This window comes from Heterocephalus glaber, unplaced genomic scaffold (genome assembly GCF_053883595.1).
Source record: "Heterocephalus glaber isolate CG9 unplaced genomic scaffold, H.glaber_assembly_v1.0 deba00001569, whole genome shotgun sequence".
Lineage (NCBI taxonomy): Eukaryota > Metazoa > Chordata > Mammalia > Rodentia > Bathyergidae > Heterocephalus > Heterocephalus glaber.
This window is the reverse complement of record NW_028258354.1, coordinates 10,051,009-10,075,049: the sequence shown is the minus strand read 5'-3', so window position 1 is coordinate 10,075,049 and position 24,041 is coordinate 10,051,009. Positions and strand designations below refer to the sequence as shown.

The 24,041-nt window shown below is 39.8% G+C and overlaps 1 protein-coding gene across 1 annotated transcript in view; it reads left to right on the top strand.

Annotated features, from left to right (window-relative positions):
- The window catches only part of Gns (glucosamine (N-acetyl)-6-sulfatase), a 28,652-nt gene extending 5,392 nt beyond the window's left edge, over positions 1-23,260 (top strand). The window contains exons 3-14 of the mRNA XM_004861114.4: positions 2,050-2,256; positions 3,943-4,008; positions 4,440-4,538; positions 6,091-6,258; positions 8,127-8,209; positions 9,220-9,338; positions 11,583-11,686; positions 17,999-18,100; positions 18,671-18,778; positions 19,823-19,933; positions 21,302-21,462; positions 22,997-23,260. Of these exons, the coding sequence (XP_004861171.1) occupies positions 2,050-2,256; positions 3,943-4,008; positions 4,440-4,538; positions 6,091-6,258; positions 8,127-8,209; positions 9,220-9,338; positions 11,583-11,686; positions 17,999-18,100; positions 18,671-18,778; positions 19,823-19,933; positions 21,302-21,462; positions 22,997-23,075 (1,407 nt within the window). The 3' untranslated portion in view covers positions 23,076-23,260. The remainder of the gene's footprint in view (positions 1-2,049; positions 2,257-3,942; positions 4,009-4,439; positions 4,539-6,090; positions 6,259-8,126; positions 8,210-9,219; positions 9,339-11,582; positions 11,687-17,998; positions 18,101-18,670; positions 18,779-19,822; positions 19,934-21,301; positions 21,463-22,996) is intronic.
- The last annotated feature ends 781 nt before the right edge of the window (positions 23,261-24,041 follow it).

The window sequence follows — 24,041 nt, the reverse complement described above, 5'->3', positions numbered from 1 at the left end:
TGCCATAAATCTTATGGAAATAAGTTATAAAACTATTGGAAAAAGGTCAAAATTATTATTTCCACTTTTTTTGGATTCACTACTTAGAAAACACAGGAAAATTATTGGAAAACTCTTCAGTAGAATTCAGCAATGTAGAAATGAAAAAATAAAGATACCTTTTTTTTCCCTGTACTGCAGATTGAATTCAGGACCTTGCACCTGCCAGGCAGGCATGGCACCACTGAGCTACATCCCCAGCCCAAAAATATCTTTCTTCCATGTAAAGAGTTAACAAAGTAGAAGAGAGAGAAAAGATCTTCATAATAGCAAAATACAGACTCTTTAGGAATAACTGGTGGTGGCCAGAAATGGTTAAGACCTATATGAAGTTACAGTACTTAGTGATAAAAATACTTCATATGTAGACATGCAGATCATTTTCTATGGAAATACAAGCAAAATAATTTATTCTAATCAACTCATAGCAAGACTTTTTTATTTTTTTTGTATCGGGGATTGAACTCAGGACCTTGCACTTGTGAGGCAGGTGAGATGCCATTGAGCTAAATCCCTGGCCTGCAGGACTTTTTTAGACTCAAGTGATTCTATGCTTTTTTTAATAGGTGCTGACAGCTGAACCCAGAGCCTGTACATGCTAAGCATCTGTTGTACTACTTACTGAGCTACACCCCTCACCTTAAAATATTTTTACATGCTAGAGGTCAAATTTGTCAAGGTTATATATTTTTTTTGGTACTGGGGATCAAACTCAGGACCTTGTGCTTTCGAGGCAGGCAGCGGAGCCACTGAGCTAAATCCTCGGCCCTATCAAGGTTATATTTTCAAAGGAAGAGATTGCCCAGAATACGGTGTGGCCATAAAATTAATGTGAAAGAAAAAAGAAAAGAATTAGGAGTTGTTGATGTAAAAATTAACAAAAGTCCAGCAGGGCATGGTGGCACACACACCTATAATCCCAGGACTCGGGAGGCTGAGGCAGAAGGGTTTTTCCGAATTCAAGGCCAGCTTAGACTACGTAGTTCAAGACCTGCTTTGAACTGCATAGTGAGATCCTGTCTGAAAAAAATAAAATAAAACCCCAAAAAACAGAAGTTAAAAAAAGAGGCAAAAGTAAAACTGGGAAGTATTTATAATGTGACCCAGTCATTCCTTAATTCAAATCTGTAACAGGTCAACAGGAAGTCAACAGCCCAGGAGGAAAAAAAAAAAAAGAGCAAAACACATGAAGAGACTATTTCCATAAACACAGTTGGACAGTTTGCATGTGCAGAAGTTCACCCTCACTAGTATTTAAAAATGCCAGTGCAGGCTAGAAGTGTAGCTCAGTGGTAGAGCTCATGCGTAGCATTTACAAGTTGCTAGCTTTATTTCCTGGTGTCAAAAAACTAAATTCAATATGAAAGACCAAAAAAATAGTACTAAGTCTTTAAAAGGGACAGTATTAATTTTAGCATGAATGTGTGCTTGAATGGCTATTCCTTCAGTGCTAGTGTGTGAGCTAGTATTAACATTTGTGAAGTGGCTTGGTGGTATGTACAAATATTACTAGGTAAAATGGGGAGAATTTGTTGACAGTAAATAAAGGAAACCTAATTAGACAAGGAAAAAAGTCTGCGTCCAGTGTATAACATGATACAAGAAATACATGAAGGTACAGATCAACCTGATCATGAACCTGTACTTCTCAATTACATTAGATTAAAGTAGCACTCTTTATCTTTGGTTAAGACCCTGTTTCCAGCATGCTGTGTTTCTAGCATATAAATATTATTTTTTTGCCAAATGACATTACATCTATTGTTATTTGTAGAAAGAAACCAACTGAAAAAGAAAATTTATTTTCTCAGTTTGACTTATCTTCTTTGGTGTCTTCATTATATCCCCTAAAAACAGTTCTGAAGTATGTCATGTGTAAAGAAAATCTATTCCATGAGAAATTCAAAATTTGAAGTTAAACTATTGAGTAGCTGCTTTTATTCTTTTTAGAAATGAGAAATCCATCTTTCTCATACAACTTTGTCTTTTCTGCTCCTTTTCTTTTTGTAGTATGTGCCAAGTGCTCTTTGCTGCCCCAGCAGAGCCAGTATCCTGACAGGGAAGTACCCACATAATCATCATGTTGTCAACAACACTTTGGAGGGAAACTGCAGCAGCACATCTTGGCAGAAGACCCAGGAGCCAAATACTTTCCCAGCAATACTGAGGTCCATGTGTGGTTACCAAACCTTTTTTGCAGGGAAATATTTAAATGAGGTATGCTGCATGGTCTTTTCCTTTTTCTTGTAACAGCTCTTTAAATGTGAAGTAATATAATTCCTCTTAATTGCTTTTTCCTTCGTATCAATTCAAGTCATCTTAAAGCGTTCTTGGTATATGTTTTTTTTTTCTAATCTGCCCATTGAAGAGCTTACATGAACATATTTACATGAGTTGGATATTGTATTTATTCTAGTATTTAAAAATTCTTCTAAGAGTAGTGCTGTCTTCCCTTTTTTCCTTTGGGAATTCTGCTTGTCATGTGGCTGTTATGGTATCTTTGTTTCCATTTCCCCTGTGTGAGGATCCAAGTGAAAAATTTTTTCTCTTAGACTCTTCCCTCAGATTTCTAACAGTCTTTCATGAATTATAACAACTTAATGCTTAACACATTTTCTGACCTGGAAAGTGAAAATGAACTGTGGAGAGATTGTGACAAAGGGAAAGTGCCCAGAGCCTGGGGCAGGCAGGACATTCATACAAACGGCTGAGAGGTTGGTGTGCTGGACTCATAGACCTGGAGGGTATGATTCCTCACTGTGACATGTCAGGCCAGGTATCATGACCCCAAGTCCACCACATTAGCATTACCTTTTAGTCACATTCCAGTCTTATGCCGGGGATTTAGCTCAGTGGTTTCGCCACCTGCTGCACAAGCGCCAAGGACCTGAGTTTAATCCCCGGTGCCAAAAAACAAACAGATTCCAGGCTTAAAGGAAGTAGTGTATTTGGGGGTGCTTATGCTTAAACTAGGAACACAGAACAAAGAAGATGTACATTTTCTTACATACTACGGTCTTAATATCTGATTTGAATTTTCTGTTCTACCTCTTCCCTCAGTAGTTGGGGAAATCTGCAACCTGTGGGTTTGAAGAACATTGAGTCAGTTTGAAAGAATTATGAGAAGTAGTAGAAAGTGTGATACTTGGTTATGGGGTTGGGACTATGGGTCACAAAGAAAACTTAATGTGACTGCATATTGAAGGTCATCTGATGTGTACATAATTCTTGGGGATTGAAGTCTGCCTTAAATGGGCAGTATTAAACTTTGTTGAGAAAAGGTGGGAGCATGCTGTGGTCTCTTCACTTACTCATCTCATCAGATTAGTTGGTAGATTTTATCAGGACAATTGAAATAATAGCCCGATAGCTCATAGTCTGATTATTTTGGTTGTTACCACCCACAAATTCAGTTGGACTCTCCTGTACCATCATAGCTGGTCATGGGAGATAGGCCACATGGATGTTTTTTCTGTAGCAGGCCAAACAGTAAATGTTTTTAGGCTTTGTAGGCCATGCATCTCTAGAGCAGGGTAGATACTCTGAAGTGAAAGACAGTGATTGCGTTCAAATAAAACTGTCAGCAGTAAAATGTGAATTTCATGTAACTGTCATATTTCACAAAATATTTTTCTTTTGATTGATAAATGGTTTTAAAAAAATCTTAGCATGCCAGCTGTACAGAACAATTGGCGAGCCAGATTTGGTTCATGGCCATATTTTGCCAATTCCAGCCTAAGAAGTTGCTGGGATTACAGAGTTCTTTGGTTTTTTTATTGATTTATGTGTTTGGGGAAATTGAGCAACCATTATGTTTCAGGCACTAGTTTTAAAAAGATTTTCAGTTGCCTGTTTCTGGTCTGGTTATGTCTGAGGAGTTCTGATGCACTTGTCTCTTTTCAGTATGGATCCCTGGATGCAGGTGGTCTGGAACATGTTCCTCTAGGTTGGAGTTACTGGTATGCTTTGGTGAGTGATTATTGAAGTCATTATTGATGATCACACACAACCCTACAGCTGTAAAATATATTTGATTTCTGACTTTAATACCATATATATATATTTTGCTTTGGATTTGCTGTGGATTAACTGTTTTGTCTCTGTGAAAGAAAATCTATTGAGTGGTGAGTCACTTCTCTCCAGATATTTTTCCTGCATTACAGTTTAGCGATGTAATTTACTGTTCTTCCTGGTCCATTTGTGGCTTTTAAGCTAAGATAAATTATTGAAACTATGCCAGTCTTGGATAAAGCCCTCATCAAAAAATCCAGTTCAGTATTGATATGAGTAATTGCCTTTTGTACATCTTATTACTGTTTAAACATAGTTTAGCCCAGCATGGGTTTAGACTTTCATATTGTATTTGGACTTCATAACAAATTTGTTCCTCTTTTAAATAGGAAAAGAATTCTAAATACTATAATTACACTCTCTCCATCAATGGGAAGGCACGGAAGCATGGAGAAAACTACAGTGTGGACTACTTGACAGATGTCCTGGTGAGTTGCTGGAGCCCTATATAAAGCTCTGTCCTTGCAGGCCTGGCTCACATTTGATTGAAGACTTTGCCTAGAAAATCTCTAGTCTTATTTATATTGGGTAATATAAATGGATAATGATTTAATCTAACTGCCAAAGAGTATTTCCAGCTGATTTAGAATTCCTGAGGGTGTATTTCTTCATATATAAGCCAGGCTCAGATCTAATCTTCTTGCAATTCCAGGAATAAATCTCTTTTCTTAGGACTATAGAGAATACTTTGTACAGGTTTCACTTTGTAAAGGTTCTCAGTCTTGACCCCTAGTCTTACTCACAAATTAAGACAGCCGCCTAATAGGCCTTGTGTGATAGAAATATGGGAATTCTTGAGAGGAACAGAGAGAGACGAGAGAGATCAAGTGAATTTGGTTCTTTCCTGAAGGGTTTTTAATGGAAACCTTCCATAGAACATCTATTCAATAAATAGTTTAGCTGCTGTCCTAACAGATGTTCAACAGTAAGTGAAGCAAAGTCTGATTCTCTGAAAGGTAATGTTGTGGCAAGATGTTGCAAGTATGCCATGTGTATGTGGGTATGTACATACACTCATTTGTTGCCTTCTTAGATGGGAATCTGTTAGAAAAGAGAAAAGGAGCTAGATAACACTTAAGCAGAAACCTGAGGAGGTGAGGGTATACTATCCAAATTAGGAGAAAGAGTGCTACAGTAAAGGAAATAGTAGGTATGGGGCTTCTGGTTGAACAGGAGTGTGCCTGTTCAATATTTGAGAAACCACAAAGGAGCTGGTAGGACTGGAATAAAGTAGGTGAGTGGGAAGCTGATAGGAAGTAGATACTGTTAGTATCTTTTGACTTAATGTTGGGAATAAATGAGGATGTATGAAAGAGAGCATGTATATGGGGTGTTTTCATTTTCGTAAAGTATCTCTTGTTAAGTGAATGAAGAATCTAAGTTCATAGGAAGTAAAGCCCTGGTGTTGATGTATTTGAGGTTTTGTTTTGTTTTTGGTGCTGGGGATTAAACCTGGGGCCACATGCATGATATGTGCTTTACCACTGAGCTACATGCTCAACCCCAGTATTTGTGCCTGATACTCATTTAGCTTAGCTACTTTGACTGGCATAATTGACATCTTCTGTGTATTTTCATAAAGTTAAGGTAGCTTCATCTACCTAGTCCATTATTCAGAGTTAGGTTGATTCTCTTTTCACATTCTTTAAGGCATCACAGATGTATATATTCCAAGCTTCATCAGTGTAAATACTAAAATGGACAAATTACTATTTCTTTCCATATGGATGAAAGAATTTCTAGATTGTGTAAAATTATCAGGATAGCAGTTGCTTTCTTAAGGTGATATGCTTTTCTGTTTTTTATCTATTGCCTAAAAAACAAACATTATTTAAACGGCATGCTTGCACATGACCATGAAATACAATCATGTCCTAAGATTAACAGCTAAAATGACCCTCTGCCCACCAGAACACATTTGTCTATTAAGTACTCAATTATTAGGTAGAATAGGAGATGACAGTTCTTTGTATGTGTCAGGCTAATGTCTCCTTGGACTTCTTGGACTACAAGTCTAACTTTGAGCCATTCTTCATGATGATCTCCACACCAGCCCCTCATTCACCTTGGACAGCTGCACCTCAGTACCAGAAGACTTTCCAGAATGTCTTCGCACCAAGAAACAAGAATTTCAACATCCATGGAATGGTAACATCTCCTAAGCCTTTCATGAAGCCATTCTTTGTGTAATTTTATAATATTCTTGTCAGGAAGCCTCTGAGCCATGTAGCAGGTTTTATTTCAAGATCTTTTAGAGATAATACTAGAGAAATAAGGGAAAAGGAACTAGTATAAAAGATGGGATAAACTTGCTTCACAGGTACAGATAAGGCTCCTGCCACACACCCAGTAAACAGCTGGAGAGTCCACGGGGAAGGGTAAGAGTGCCATCTTCCCGGGGTACAGGAGTGTCTCTCAGGCTGTTCTGCCTCCTGGCAGTGGCTGAGATGTCCCTGGGGACTGAGCTGAGCCCGAAGCAGCCTCCCCTGGGTAACTAACTCAGTGGCCCAAGGCTTAGGAAGAAGAGGGGTGGCACGGTGCAGTGTGGTTGAGAAGGGACGTTGAATGAAAAATCAAGCTAGTACACGGGCTACAATTCAAGATCACAACAACCCAAATATGTCTCTTGTGTCGGTTAACTTTACCTTTCTCTAAGGTTTGCCTAATAAGTCATTTCATTACCCTCTGTTTTCCTGTTCGTGACATTGACAGGACAGGTCCCTGGGAAAAATCCTATCATAGCAGGTCCCTAAACTTCAAGTCCACATCTAGAGAGTCCTTATTTAAATAAAAGCCACATTTTTAACAACAAAACAATTCCCCTACACCATTCTGTTTTTTGTTCACAAAACTTAAGCCACCATCTCCCAAACTTACGCTTCTCAAAATGTGCTTTAATAGGCTGTGCTTTCCTTGGCGCACAGGGTAGGCAGATCCCTGCTTCAAAGGCTGAAGGCACTGCTTTGTGTCTCCAAGACACAAAATTATAATTGCTTGTAAGACTGGAGAATGAGTTGAAGTTAGACCCAGTACTACTGATTTCTGGCTATGAAATGAGTAAGATGCTTAATTCCTGTACTATCTGTCTAAAGTAAGAGATTCTAGTCCTTTCATGTGATTACTGTAAGGATTAAAGTACATAAAAACATCTAACATACTACCTAGCATGCTGTAGGCATGTGCTTGTTAAATATGATTTGAACCTGAGTGAATTGGGTTTTAAAGTACAGGGGTATTTTCATTTTGTGTCCCAAAAGAGTTAATAGAAGTTACCATGACCAGTAAGTTTGAGAACTTCTGGTTAAATAAATCACTCTGCTACAAGACTTCTAAGAGGTACGTTTGGTCTAATATGAGTTTATAATAAAATTTTATGTTACATAGTATTTCTCAAACTTTATAACTAAAGAACAACTTGAACATAATTTTGGAGTTGGTTGCTGAGAGTTTTGTGAATAGACGAGAGAATAAATGCTGTATGGAAATGCCTTTGTTAAAAGTATGACTTCTTTAAATGAGAAGGACTTCCAGATTTGGAGTTGAAGTTTTAGGAAACTGATAAGAAATAATTTTCCTAGAGATCTAGGGTGATCAATATTTTGGGTAGAAAAATAGAGGGCAATGAAATGATGATTTTTTAGCCAAAATTTGGAGAAAGGTACAGTTAATATTTGCCCGATTATAGTTGGCAGTAGACATGGGATCAGAGTTAGAAATTTAATATTGTTTAGCTAGTGGTTTCCCAGTGACAGTGAATAAAGTCTCTTATTAATGGTAAAGGAGTGAAGGCATTTTACAGTTTTGGGAGGGTGTGGGAACTGAAGAATAAATGATAAATTAAGAACTTTCTTTTTTAGAAAAATGGGGCAAGGGAGAAAGAGTCTGACATTGCTTATATAGGTTCCAGTTTATTTTTGCTAAAGTATAAAGTGATCCTTTTTGTTATCTAGGAATCTAGTAGTTTGGTTATGATGACTTGGTCTTAACGTTTTGGTTTTTTTTCTTCTAAATTTTAGAACAAGCACTGGTTAATTAGGCAAGCCAAGACACCAATGACTAATTCCTCAATACAATACTTAGATAATGCATTTAGGAAAAGGTAAGAGCTACTACTACTTTCTGAGAGTGGTTTTAAGGACAGGAGACTACATCATGCTGTTATCATCAAAACAAAAACCAGCTAGGGAGTCATTGGGAGAGATGCTTGGTGGGGCATTTGCTGCCTTGGAAGCAGGCAGAAGTGCTTTTGCACTCGGATATATGAAATGAAGTGACCTTGGAACCCAAGGACTGATTAAACCATCTGTTTTTAGGGCTTGTTAAAAAATATTGCAAACTTTAACCAGTTGGTTGAAATTTTTTTCATATGTTTAAAGAAAAGGTCACCTAGTAAGAAATCAGCCCAAATATTTGCCTTTGCTGTTTACTTTCTCTCTTGATACAGTTTAGACCCAGAGGTCAGGAAACTTTTTCTATAGGGCCAGATATAAAGTTAGTGAATATTGTAGGCTTGCAGGCCAGGTATTCTTTGTTGCAACTACTCAGCTCTGCTCTTGTACCATAAAAGGAGCCACAATGACAGAACATGGCTGTGTTCCAGTAAAACTTCATAAAAACAGACAGCAGGCAACTTTGGCCCGTGAGCCATAGTTTACCAACCCCTGGTTTAGAAGATTAAACATTGTTGTAGCATAGGCCTATGTAAATCAACTTGTAGTAATCTGTACCAGATTGGTAACTTTCTCTTCTGATTATCTCTCATTGCCAGTGGCTATAAAAAATAAAGCTAACTGGTTATAAAATGCGTACTTTATTTCTTTGGAAACACTTTGGAATGACTGAATTACGTTCTTTAAGTTTACTCTTTTGCAGTGGCAAATCTGAGGGATGAAAATTTAGGATTTGAGCCTTTGGATTTGTTTTGTTGTTTTTATTTAGGGAGGATCTTTGTGTTTGCCCCTTTTGTCAAGATAGTGATATCTCAGCCATTGCCTCAAAAGTCCTCTTCGGGAGGTGGGGGGGGTGTGTAGCTCAGTGGCTCAAGGTCCTGAGTTTAATCCCCGATATGGGAGGATGGGTGTCCTCTGTCCAATCTCTGTTCATTTCCAGGTGGCAAACTCTGCTCTCAGTTGATGACCTTGTGGAGAAACTGATCAAGAGACTGGAATTTACTGGGGAGCTCAACAACACATATATCTTTTTTACCTCAGACAATGGCTATCACACAGGTGAGAGGTAGGGTCAGATACTTCAGTCACCATTTGGAAATAAGTACCCCTGGCAGGAGTTCTAATTTTTGTACAGCTGTGAACTTGGCACAGGGAGGGTCTTGCCCTCAGACCCCTCTGGTTAGAGGGCTGTGTCATTCCCACATGGGGAAATCATATGCCGAGTTACATGGTGTTCAAGGAGCAGGAGCAGACAGTGAGCTTAATGGCAGGCCTTGTGGAAGAAGTGAAAATTGAGCTTAATTTTAAGGGTAAGTGGAGCTCAGTAGGGGAAGATACTCTGGACAGAAAAACCAACGGAAAGTGACCTTGGAGAAAAAAACTTTCTTTCTAAATCACAGAATTCGTTTTTTGGGGTTTTTTTGGTCTCCAGACTGCTGTAGGAATTAGTCCCATGTCCTTGATTTTTTTGTCCTTTCTACTTGGACCTTCCATAGTTAAACAAATGTTTTCTTCTTTGCCAGTCGATAAGTTTCCACTTGAGAGGAATTAACCTGAGGCTGCTTGTATAGGAACAGATTGATTAGGCATTTAATGTATTATTGTGAATATTTTAAAAATTATTTTATTAGTATATGTTTGCAATACATAATGTTTATATTCATCTTAGGGAGTAGGTACATGTACTGACATTATCTGGATTCTTTTTATTCCCCTCCCCCTCCACTCCCTCCTTCCTCCTCCCTCTGTCTCTAGATCCCCTTTCCCCATGTTCTTTTTTTTTTAGTTCATGTTGTGATACATAATGATCATTCATTGTGGGTAGTTGCGGCCTATACTTTCTTTGTCTTCTTTCTTCTCCCCCTATTCTCCATCTCTTGGTCCTTTTCTGTTTTGCAAAAGATCTTTTTTTTTTTTTTTCTTTTTTTGAGACAGTCTTCCTTGTGTAGTTCATAGTGAGTTGTGGCCTTCAACTTACTAGCCCAGGCTGGCCTCGAACTCAGGGCAGTCCTCCTGCCTCAGTCTTCTGAGTGCTGGGATCATAGGTGTGCACCACTGCACGCAGCTAAAAGATCTATTTTTTTTTAAGCATTCAGTGTCAAGACTAGTGGAGCTGAGTGTAGGGGTGTGCTTTTATAATCCCAGCTACTCAGGAGGCTAAGACAGAGGACTGCTGGAGCCCAGGAGTATGATGCCAGCCTGGGCAACATATTGAGACTCTTTCTCATTTAAATAAGTACATACCTACATACACAAAAAGGACTGAGGATGTAACTCAGTACAGAGGCCCTAAATTCAATCCCTAGCACCAGAAAAAAGACAGACACTAATAAAATAACTTCTGTTCTCCAGATTTTCAGGTATGTAGCCAGTCTTCTGAATTCCTCCTACTTTCCCTATGTTTTTCTTGGTCTTTCTTTTTCCAAGAAAGTTTTGAAGTAACTCCCAGACATGTGATTCTGCACATCACCTGATTGTGCATCTGACTATTATATGTCATGATCCAAAGTTTACACTCTACTGTTAGTTTTTTGGTATTCTAAGTCTCATTTGCCACTGGTTTACTAGAAATGTGGGTCTTTTGTCTTTTAGAATGTCTCTCATTCTGAATTTGGCTAAATCCTGTCTCATGAGGCCGCCTCTGCTTATATGTACTCAGCATTTCCTTTAGATTGGTAGCAAGATAGAGATCTGACAGAAATTCCTATATTCAGGCACAAGTGTTTCCTCAGTGACACTACTTTGTGGATGCCAGCATTGATTGATGGTTCCAGTGGTTTCAGCCTGAGCCCTTCCTGTGAACATTTGTCGTTGAAGTTCCCATTGGTAATTGTTGCCAAAATCCATTACTTTCAACAGAAATTGCAAGATGTTGACTTCATAATTCTGTCCTTTTGCATTTACTTGCTGGACCTTTCCTCATCAGTTATTTGGTTATCTTGAAAAACATTTCATTCAGGAAAAGCAGGATACGTACTTTTGTCCCTTTTATTTGGCAGTATTTGGAGCCATGATCAAAGTATAAATTTTTATGTATTTGTATTTCGGCCCTTTCCAGTCGTTACTTTTATTCATTTTGTCCTATTGTAAACCAGGGAATCCCTTCTCATTTGATACTGAAAGATGATGAACTCATTGTTTTTCCTGTCTTACAGTAAAAAGAGAGCACAGCAAATTTAAGCTGTTAAAAAATGAGAAATAGTAGAACAAACAATTTTTAGTTTTGCTGTTGACTAAGTGAAACAAAATATGAGCTACACGTCTGTCTTGGCTCCATCTTTACCTTAGGCATTTCGTTTGCAGGACAGTTTTCTTTGCCAATAGACAAAAGACAGCTGTATGAGTTTGATATCAAAGTTCCACTGTTGGTCCGAGGACCTGGAATTAAACCAAATCAGACAAGCAAGGTACGTGTATGATTGAAGCTGATGCTCCGAACAGGTAGGTACTTGCCTGAGAAAATGATGCTGTTCTCCTAAGAATGCTGGTTAGGTTCCTCCTCCCATGAGGATGAAAGCTGCTCAGTATAAGATTTTCTGTGTTTATAAGCCTTGGAAACAATGACTCCTTTTTTTTTTTTCAGGTCCCCACCACCCACTCACTATTAAGTATATTTCCTGTTTACATATGTTACATCAGCATGCATAGCTTTTGTTCGTCTTTTGAGACTAGGTCTGTGTTCTGGAGGAGTGACTCTCAACAAGAGTGTTCATCAAAATTACCATCTGAAATTAAGAGGAATGACACAGGTTTGGGCACCACCCAGAAAGAACCTGATTGGCTTCCATGGTGTGGATGAGGACCCAGCATCAGCTTTTCTTTTCCTTTTAAGTATACAGATGATTCTGAGAGGACTCCTGGTTTGGCACTCACTTTTCTGCAAGGCAGACCCCCTTGGGCTTTGCTGTGTGTCTGTGAGTCCCATCTTGGGTAAAATGCAGGTTCTAATTTCTTACCAGCTCCTGGGTGATGTCTGCTGCTAGTCTGACTGCCCATTAAGTATAAGTCGTTAGAAATCCTACACTGAAGATTTTTTTCTTCCTTCTCTTCCCATATGGGACTCTTCCTTACTAATGCTTTCCTCTTTCCTTGGTTCTTGCTCCTAGAACTATCACTATGTAGCACGTTTTCCTGTTACTATTTCCATTTGGTTTCAGTGTCTTTTCTCAACCTGTTGCTTATCACCCAGAGACTTTGGTCCTGGAGATGGTGGGCACTGCAATCCAAAAGACTCTTCTCTGGTATTCAGGAGACCACTGATAGGCTCTGCCAATTATGTCTTCGCTCCTTCTTGATAATCACAGTTTCATTCCAAGCTCTGTGAAATCAAAGGAAATGAGCAAACACATAATTTAAGCTAAAATTGAAAAATAGACATCAACATGGGCCAGAGTTCTGGGTATATTGGGGACTTTGGGGACTTTTTCACTGTCTCCCTTTCATTTATTTCCTTATACCATGCTCTTATTGAAGTACTGTTAAAATTCTTGCAGAAAGGGAAAGCAGCCTTCGTAACTGTCTTTTGAATTTTCTTTGCTCTTAAGACCTACATCCCTCAAATGAGTCACTTCCCAGTACAAATTTCAGTGCTGTGTGAACAAGCTTGCTCTTTCAGAGGAGATCTGCAAGTTGGGAAAGTCATTAAATCTTGAAAGTGTTCAGGCGGCGAAACCACTGAGCTAAATCCCCAGCCCCCGGAATGCATTTGGAGGGTTGGTGGGAAGCGAACGGCTCCGGAAGGGACGGCTCACTAATCCCTTCTTCGTGGTGTTTCTTTTAAAAATTTAGAAACTTAAGTTTTACACAAACATTAATAAACAATAAAATTCTTTTCTTATTGTAAAAAAAAGTGTTGTATTGAGGTTGGCATTTAGAGCTGGTTGAGGAAACTGTGCCAGCAGTGTGTGAATTTCCAAGAAGTAGGGTCACTGGGATTGCGTATGACCCGTATGGGGAAGAAGACCAAGTGGGAACACCATGAAATGTGTCAGCCAGCTGCCCATGGAACAAACTCCTTTTCTTCAGGTTGACAGTGCCATCTAAATGTGAAAGTCAGATATCACCTTGTCTGAGCAATCTAAATTGGTTCCTAGGAAGCCATTTCAACAATAACATTTATTAGTATGTGACTGGTGCTGCTCTAAAAGTATTACCTGAATCACTCGTTCAATCTTTACAAGATACACTATTATCCCATCTTACAGATGAGGAAGCTGAGGTGCAGAAGTTAATTGGTTTGCCTAAGATTGCACAGCAGAGCCCTACATTTGAACTTGGGAAGTCTGGCTCCAGAGTCCATATCATTAACCATTACACTATAGTTTAGTCACCACATATTTAATAAATATCTCCTGCTGGCACAGTACACCAGGAACCTTGGATGCAGAAAAAGCAGTCTGAGAAGATCAGATCTTAAATCCCTGTGCCAGGGAGACCCTGCTCCTTAAGCAGTAGCAGTAAGTGAAAGCCCCTAAAGTATTTGTGCAGAGATGTGGCTGTTGAGAAGGATGTAGTCACAAAAGGTCTGCGAGAAGAATGTTCTGAGCAGAACAGTAAATGGGAGGCACAGATGTTGGAATAACCCAGGCTTGTTTAAGTGACAGAAGGGCCTGCTTTCACTTCCTTAGTGCACCATCTTTCTCACTTCCTGGCCTTGGTACACCCAGTTCCTTATGTCTGTGATTCCTACCTCAGACCCTCTTTAGCTGGCCAGCTTAGTTGTCCTGTAGGGCTTTGTTTTAGAGGTTCTGCCTAGGAAGTCACTTTGGATCCTTCCTCGACATGAGGTAGGTGCCCGTCCTACATGTTCCCAGCTGGCCTCACACTCATAGTCTCTTGAGTTTCTCTGTTTACTCTGATGTCCCAGAAAAGAGGAATTGTAGACTCAGAGTAGACAGCCCTTAACCTGCCTACTCTGAGAGACGTCGACATTAGTTGAATGGGTGTTACCAAAAGATCATATAGTAAATGGCAGAGTCAGACTGACAGAGTACTGTCTGTTTTCATAATCCATGATTGTCATGCTGTTGTGTTAATAGATATTGTTGGAGACAAGTGAAATGCTTCAGCTTTCACCTAGTTCCAAGGATGTTGAGCCATTCAGTGCCAGGTGTCCTGTCCTATGTGAGTGGCAGAGTTGCATGTTTGGCAGAATGAACTGAACCATCAACAGCCTGACAGCCAAAGCAATCCACATTTGGCTAACTCATTGACTTTGCTGTGTGTCAGCTGTTTGGGAGGTGGGGGAGGTGCTGTGTGGATGCCACAGGTTGTCTGATTTTGGTTGCAGAAGTTCTTAAAAGGATTTTCAGAGAGGAAAAGGTTAGTACGTGAACTGGAATGGCAGAACATGGTCCAGGGGAAATAGAACTGAATTGAGAGGAAGACCTTTCATTGGCTGTAAGACTGAACAAAATAGCCTTTGCTTTCCCCAGTTGTACAATTGAGACGTTACATCTCCATTTCTGAGTATAACTGGATGATTCCCTGGCTGCTGCTTTATTAGGGAAGCTGGAGCTGGGGCACATCCAGCTAGAGCAGCCTAGGATTTGGGGGTTCTCTGCTTTCTCATGCATGTGTGGTCCCTTTAACCAGTGAGCCTGGGGCACCTTCTGGTGTGCTTTGAGCCTTTTCTCCAGTATCCTGCATGAATTGTTTAGCATCAGAGCTTAAGTGTCTTTCTGGAAACCTAATGTATTCTGAGAGTCTGTTGCCTTCTTTCCAGTAATTATGCAGCACCATCATTTTTCCAGAGCTAAAAATAAGCAAAGTTAACACTTGGTATCCCTTGATTTTACAGCCCAGGATTTGTAGGGGTGTTTATTTCATTAGAATGTCTGTGTGCTTGAATCCTAAGAACATTTTCAAACTGATAGGTTGCAATGTGTAGAATAATTTATTTTGGTCTTGTGAAAGCCTTTTCTGTTCGAATCTATAAAAGAATATTTAAGTTTACTTGACAATGTGATAAAAGCAGTGCCATTCTAGGGACTTGAAACTCTGATGTTCTGTAGTCCATAGAATCTGTTCTGTTGCTTGGTTGTGTAAAACCAAAGGTAGGTATAATTGTCTTTTGAACTCTATTCCCACTCAGTGTCCCCAAGAAGTTTTCCATCTCCTGACATTTGAGACTGCTTCTTAGGCAGAATCTTGAAGGCAATTTGTCCATCACATTTAGGGAAGATGCAGTAAGTGGAGACATCTGAGAAGAAAAGAATCCTGGGATGACAGGCTTGTGGTATTTGTGCCGGATCTTAGTGACTCTGACTTTTCATGCTGACATTCACAGGCCTTTCTTTCCACTGAGCAAACACTAGTAGAGTCTCCCATCATATAGCTGCTGGCTGTTGAAGTGATTATGGTTGATATTAGCAACCACTGTTCTGTGTCTTTTTTTATTTTGATGCTTACCCTTTTCCTTGTAAAACTGTCTTGGACACGTTAATAGTACCTAAGGGACTGGCTTCCTTCTCTTCATGTTACAGACTCTGGCGATCATGTCTTTGTCTTCCTTCCTGTCGTGATCTCCTCCATATTCACACACAGACTTGACGACTATATTCCAAGCTGCTCAGTTTGCCTGGGGGTCTCAGAACTAGGAAAATTATCTGTAACAGTAGATCTGTGTAATCCCTGGGGACATAGCTGGTTTGTTTTGTTTTCTTTTCTTTTCTTTTTTTCTTTTTTTGTCTCCGTGACATGTGCATTGCCTCTCCCTTGATTGTCTCCACTGAATGGCAATTTTTAACAGCTGCAGAAGTACACTAATTGATTCAGAGGTGGGATATATATTATCACTCGCCCTCTGGGAGCCAACCTGGCCATCAGGAAATTTAACCCCTGATGGACAGTGATCCACAGATGTTTTGCCTTTCATATCTGTGCTTTTGGTTTTGTTTTTAAATTAAAAGTGGTAGGGTTAGTTGGATTTTTTTTTCCTAAGTTTTCTCAACAGTTTTGAAGACTAAGTTCAGTAAAAGTTTTTCCATTTACAAATTTTTTCCACTTTTATTTCATTTGTTCATCTATAAAATGAGACATGCTGCATCCTAAGATTGTAGTAAGGGATAAGGAAAAATGTTAGCTATCTGGCACAGACCAGTGTCAAACTGTAGTTCCCCCTTTCTTCCCTGGTGGATAGTCTTCATTCATTCAAAGGCTTTTTCTAGTCTATGGCCAAGTGACTTTTGGCCTGTGCTTTAGGTTCCATTTAGACCTATTCTGTCTGTTTCAATAGCCACCATCTGCAGTGTTTGTTGAATACTTGAAATGGGGATAGTCTGAATTAAAATGTATTACTATTGTAAAATATCAGATTTCAAAAGCTTGGTTCAGCCAAGCACGGTGGCACATGTCTATAATCCCGGCACTGGAGAGGCTGACATAGGAGGACTGCTGCAATTTCAGAACTAGCCTAGGCCACTTACTGAGTTCAAGACCAGCCTGAATTACAAAGTGAGACCTTATCTCAAAAAGCAAAACAAAAGTTGATTCAAAAACAAATTAAAATGTAATTTATGTATCTTACCTGCTGAAATAGTAATATTTTTATATATTGAGTTAACATATATACAGTGAAATTCACCTGTTTTTAATGTGGCTATCAGATATTTTTAAATTACATATGTGGCCATATTAATATTGAGCTTCATGCTGGCTTAGGTCCTGTACAAGCATTGTATACGAAAGAATAATTTCATATTAACCAAGAAAATAAGAGAATGCAAAACATTCTCTTTAAATTCTGCAATGTTTATTTAAAAACATCTATATTCTTTAAGGAAACTTGTTTGTTCATTTTTGAGACAGGGTCTCACTGTGTAGCCCCAGCTGGCCTTGAACTCACGGCAGTCCTCTTGCCTCAGCTTCCCAAGAGCTGGGATTACAGGCATGTAGCACCATGCCTGACTTCAAGGAAACTTTTATTGATTTTTTTTTTTTTTTTTTTTTTTTTGGTACAAGGGGATCGAACTTGGGACCTTGCGCCTGCAAGGCAGGCAGTGGAACCCCTGAGCTAAATCCCCGGCCTTGTTGATGTATTATTAGTATAAGTTTCTTGGAGCCTTAATCCTATTGCAGACTTTTTTTTTTTTTTAGCAGTGTTGTCACTTTGAAAAACTGTAAAATGAATTGGTTATTCTTGTTGGTGGCAAGTATTCAACTTTTGAAGCTTTTTAAAATGTTAGGAATCAATAGGAAGTCAGATTTAGTGAACTAATCTGAATAATCAAGTTGGAGGACACTATATAAAAAACATTAACCCAGCATTTTTTTCATGATTCATAGCAAGACCATTCCAAAGGAGTTTTTAAAAATATATTGGTACCTTGGTTCACAACCTTAATTTGTTCCACGATTTTGGAAAAGCTGGCCTCAGTAGTGTTCATCACCTGATACAGAGTTTGCAAACAAAAAATTTTGCAAAATGCTTCTGTTTGTGAAACATTGTTTGCAAACAAAAGTGTTTGTGAACTGAGGTACTGCTGTATTTTCATCAGTAACAGTCTTGGCAGAATAAATATATTATGTCACAGGCGCTTATATTAGAAGCTCTATAAACCTTTGTTTTGTTTTTTAAGTTGTTTATATGAAAGTAAGCTGTATACAAGGTAATAGTGACTGCTGTTTATCTCAAGTGGGTTAGAGCAAGGGAGCTTTGGTACAGATAGGAAGACAAGACAAGTTGTGTTCTACATTATTTCCTTTTTCCTCATTTTCAGATGCTTGTTGCCAACATTGATTTGGGTCCTACTATTTTGGACATCGCTGGCTATAACCTGAATAAGACACAGATGGATGGAATGTCCTTGCTGCCCATATTGGTGAGTACAGAGCCCTCAATCTTGAGGCGAAACTCAAATAAATTCCAGGTTATCTAAAGACTTAAAAGACTAAATTTTAAAGCTGTTAAATTTGGGTGGCAGAAAATAGAATTTTTTTCTGATCTTGGGGTAGGATGGAGTTTTCTAAAGAAAAGACTTAGAGGACCACATGCAAACTCTAGCATTCTATACATTCCTCTTCCCCTTTGTGTCCTTAGAGTAGTGATGGTGAACCTTTTAGAGCTTTCAATAAATAACAAATAGCTCCCTACGGCACACATGCTAGAGGTTGGTTACCACTGCCCTAGAGAGACCACCATAAACAAAGTTAAGACAAGTGACAAACTGAGAAAATATTTGCAACATACATGAAAAGGGTAGTCTTAATAATAGTCTTAATATGAGTTCTTAGAAAATGAAGATTAATATATTAATTTTTTTCCTGGTACCAAGGATCAAACTCAGGTCTTTGAACTTGCAAGCCAGGCACAGTGCCACTGAGCTAAACCCCCAGCCCTAAGAATGCTGTTATCTTTATCACAACCACATGCCTTTGCTGTTTTTCCTTAGAGAGGTGGCAGTAATTTGACTTGGAGATCAGATATCCTGGTGGAATATCAAGGAGAAGGCCGCAATGTCACTGACCCAACCTGTCCATCCCTGAGTCCTGGAGTATCTGTGAGTAGTAGCTTGCACTGACTTAGACAGCTTTCTCACTACAGCACACAAGGGCAAGTATTGAAACCCTTGAGTATCGCTCTTTTGTCATCTAACTGTGGGAGACTAGATTGACAAAGGTAATTCAGTAATCCGAAAATGATGCTGCCAACCTATCATCAGAATGCATACTTTGGTTTCTTCAAATGTTTGTAACAAATCCCTGTATCTGCCCGTATTCTTCCCAGTTCTCTTTCCATGTTTCCTACCCCTCCCAGTAGTAGTACCGTTTTCTGTTAGGGATGGCATCACTGGCATCTGGTGGAGAGATTGACTTCCCACTTGTTACAGCCGTCGTGTGTACCTTGCATTGATGGCAGCTGAGGCAGGTCATGAAGGTGGCAACAGCCACCTTCTGTTGGCCTCTCTCTGGGGAATGAGAAATTGGCTTTCATTTGAATTTGATTCTTCTGACACCAAGTGTAATGATACAGTAAAGCACCAACCCAAAGTGGAATAACAGAGGCTATAGAAGATAGGATAAAATGAGTTATGGTTAGGTTGTATGGGTGACAACACTCTTAAATAACTTATGTGGCTAGGTGTGTTGCTATAATCCCAGCACTTGGGAGGCTGAGGGAGGATCAGACTTCAAAACCAGCTTTGACTGCATGAGAGCTTGTCTCAAAAAGCAGATGATTCTACAAAGCTCATTTTAGCTTTTTTCCTCATGTTTTAGGATCATAGTTCTAACAGTCCTTGAAGTGACTCATGTGAATATTTTCTTCTCCTTGACAGTGTATACATTTTACAGATGTTCATTTCAACTAATTCTTGACAGGAGATTACCAGACAGGGCTGGCAACAGCCTGTAAATGGCAGTCGCATATTTCCTTCATCAAGTTAGCCATCAGTAAGGAAAAGCACTTCACTTCTATTTTTGACTCACTGGCTTCCCTGAAAGGTTTCCCACATCTGGCTTCAGCCAACTTGGTTACCCCGTAAGCAACTAGGTTTTTGTTACCATGGAAGAAGGATCTTTTAACTTTTTAACTTTTTAAACAGCAATGTTTCCCAGACTGTATCTGTGAAGATGCTTATAACAACACCTATGCTTGTGTGAGGATGATGTCAGCACTGTGGAATTTACAGTACTGTGAATTTGATGACCAGGAGGTAAGAGGGATGTCTGCCTGCACATCCCACCCCTGCGTTTGTTGTCATGCCTTATTGGGTGGACTCACTGCATAAGCGTGGCTCCCTAGGGAAGATGTGGTGTCCCTTCTCCATACTTCAGCTTAGGTTTCCTTCAGTTAAGAGAATTCCATAAGGCCATGCTTTGCTTCTCTGATCCTTCTAAATGGGATTTCCACTCACACCACCATCCAGACACACACTTCAAATGCATAGTTCACTTTTTCAGAATAATACATGCCTACTGTGCAAGCTTCCCTGGTAGTTGGGGTAAAATTGAAGCACTGCAACTTCAGCGGAGGTGAGAGGAATTGGAGTATTTCCTAGAAAGCTGACCAGCTAACTTACTCAGAAATGCTTGTTCCCACCATAGCAGTCCTGTGCTCCTCAAAGACCCAGGAGCACCACCTTTGGGAGACGGTGGCTTTTTGGCCAACAAAGATAAGTGTAGGTTATCTGGAGGACAGCATGATCTCCAGTCCCTGGTGATCCCATATTGCTAATCAGCATATGCTTACCTGCCCCATCCAGCACCCCTCATTAATCATATGAGACAGATGCTTGTCTGCATTTCTCAGAAATTGACTTGAGCACTGTTGCACATTCAGCTCAGGAGCACATTGGACCACCACTTTCCCTCAAACTCAGTCCTTGTTCCTCCCTTCCCCATAATGTTTATCAGTTTGATAATTATATTTGGTGGTCTGAGGGCAGCTACATGAAGCCATGCTAAGCAACACTTACCAACGTCTAGACTTATCATTTGACTCCACTTTGAAAAAGAGCATACAGCTAGAGAAGGAAGCCTTGACACTAGATGTGTCTAATGTTAGAAATCTCTTGTCCTTCCCTGATTGCTGTTATACACCCAAAGCTACTTTTTAAAATAGGGAAACAGCATTTGTATAACAAAAGTTAGGGTGCTTTTCATACACATTCTTATTTGAATCTCACAATTCTAAGACAAGCCTTCAAATGTTAACTCTCACTGTTAGTCATGACTAAGTCTTGCTTCTGAGACCTTGCCATTGAGGCCCTGCCTGTGTTCTGTGCCTCAGCTACAAGAGGCAGTAAGTGTCGTCCCCGTGCTCTCCCAACTGCCTGAAAGCACAGGGTGTGCAGGTGGCCCCTTCCAGCATGGGGCCGTTGACCCAAAGCAGTTGAACCCCAGCATAGATGCACTCTTATGTCAAGTACACAGTTGGCCTCTTTGAGGACGTGGAGATAAGATGATAGCCCACTGGACTTTGGTTTTTTATCTACCTCCTCCTTTCCCATTTAGAAATAACTCACATTAGGAGTATTTGTGCAGATACAACCCATGCCTTTTTTCTTTCCTCAATCCTTTAGACGTTTGTAGAAGTCTATAATCTGACTGCAGACCCAGACCAAATCACTAACATTGCTAAAAGTATAGACCCAGAGCTTTTGGGAAAGATGAACTATCGGTTAATGATGTTACAGTCCTGTTCTGGACCAACCTGTCGTACTCCAGGGGTTTTTGACCCCGGGTAAGTTTCTGGTCTCTACTTCGCCAAGTTGCCTCTAGTGGTCCTGCTGTTCTGGGCTGGGTCATTTTTCCTTTGAGCTAAGCTGTTCTGCTCTGGAGAGGGAATGCTGTGTTCTTGCTGCTTCAGCTATTTGAAACCTTGGCTTTTCACTGCGATCTGCTGCTTTAACTGCAGATACACCTCTGCTCCCCGTGTGAAGCTCTTCTCTTCCCTTGCTGTGATTCTTCTCATGGTGTGACTTGGGTGGCACCTAGGCTTCTTGAAGCTTTGACCCTTTTCCCACAGCTTCCTTAAAACTCTAGTTACAGAAAGTTGAATGTTTGGGCCGGGGATTTAGCTCAGTGGTGCTTCCGTCTGCCTCACAAGCTCAAGGTCCTGAGTTCAATCCCCTGTACCAAAACAAAACAAAAAATTGAATGTTTACAGTAGGTTTCATATTTTAAACACACATAAAAATAAATGTAAATTTATTTATATAAACCTGCCACATATGGAAGTATAAAAGACATTTATCATCTGCCGGGCCAGATTTGTTCTACTTGTACCTCTTACACAGTAGCTTGTCAGCAGAATGCTGGGTACCAATATGTTATGTACTTGAGCTGCTAAGGCAGGAAGTATATCACTTATTTGAAGATTGTAAGGTTAAAAATCAAAGTGTCACTCAATAGGAAAGGATTATTTCAGTTCTTAGGTGGCACTGTAGGAGAGAAAGAACTGATGTCCTCAGTTGATGGAAAGTTAATTTATTTAGCCATATTTATGTTAAAATTTTGGAACACAGCCACACATATCCCTTTACATATTATTGATGGCCATTTCTGCATTTCAACTGTAAAGTGGATTGCTTAGGACTATATAGTCCCCATTCCCTAAAATATTTATGATCTAGCCCTTTATTAAAATGTTGGCCAATCACAGCTCTGGTACTAAGACCTTGTCCCACAATTCTGTTTCTAAGGAGGTAAAATGCAGTGTCATTTCTCACCTGCACTGGCCAGTGTGTATTTTTTACATCTTCTAAGTCCCAACCTCAAGTTACCTTTTAGCATTTACTCTACCTTTCCCCTTGAGTGGTAAAATCATTGAGTTTTTCATTTTGTGCTGTACATTGTACACGAATGCCATGCTACTTTATTGGTGGCCAGAGAGGTTACCAGCCTGTCTGAACTCATAAGCCAGATTCAGACACATCTGAGGTGCACACTTGTGCTTTCCTGCCAGTCTGTGTCTTACTGTACAAGAGCAGAGGGCTGTGAAGTAACAAAATCTGTTTTCTGCCACCTTTAAAGATTAACCTCCTTAGATTTTTCTCTTCTGTTTACACTACGTGATCTTAGTGCTTGCTGGCTTACAATCAAAATGTTCACAACTATTAAGTCCTCATGTTTTATGCTACAAACTTTCCTAGGAGATTCCTTTCTGGTGATCTATTTCTTTTATATATCTTCTTGCTAACCTTCCCATTGGCTAATATTCTGACGTAGTACTTAGGGACTAGCTAATTAATGTGACATCATTTTCTTGTCTCCAGATACAGATTTGACCCTCGTCTTATGTTCAGCAATCACGGCAGCATCAGGACACGAAGGTTCTCAAAACGTCCTCTGTAGAGATGGTGTGCAGCCTCCACATTTGGATTCTTGCACACCTCTTTCTGATCAAGTGAGCATAGTAGGTATCTGTAGGTCATCTTTGAGAACACACCTGGAAGAGCTTTGGACTGGCTCTAAGTCCTGTTTGAAAAGCAACCCAATCAGCCGACTTCCTTGTGCAACTTATTAAACTGTGAACTCTGCCCATGAGTCAGGAGTGGCTTTCCTTGGTCCTTCCCTCAGATGGTACCAAACACTCCTGAGGTCTTTGTTCCTGCCATGTCCTTTCTGTTCTGGGACCGTAATTTGATTATCCTTTGTGGTCAGAGTCTGAATTTGTAAATCCATTCAGGTAAATGGCAATACTTTAGGACAAAACAAAAAAGAAAACTTGTTTTATAGCCTGACCTAAAAGCAGAGGACTTGCATAACATTTTAGACTGAGCACCTCAATGTCAGAAATACTAGTATCACATGGCTTGAATAACTGTCAGAGCTGAATCATCTGATTAAGAACAATTTCCACTGCTTTTAAGTAGAGATGCATTGTTTATAAAATCTATCACAGTGTGATAAATTAAGGTGGCAAGTTCAAAACATGTCAACCAAACTATTCATTTCTTTGGGATTCTGTGCTGGTGCTGCACTAAGAGAGCAGGGAGCTCTGTAAGGCTAATTCCAGGTAGCTCTTAAAGGTGACAGCTGTCTGCTTTCCAGTGGCTGCTAATCCCACGGAGGGCCAGTCAGCACTAGCGGTATTAAAGAACTGTCCCTTGTCTTGAGACTTCATCGATGCAGGCTGAGGGTACATTACTGGGGAGAAGGAATGGCCAAGGGCTGTGAAGGCCATGTTTGCTGAGAGCCTAGTTAGGGCTCTTGGGTTGGCAGGTTATAGGGTTGGACTTGTATGAAGTGCCTGTCCTGCAGTGTCAGTGCCATATGAAGTTATTTTGATTGTCTGCATTTTGCTGTCATTCTCTTCAT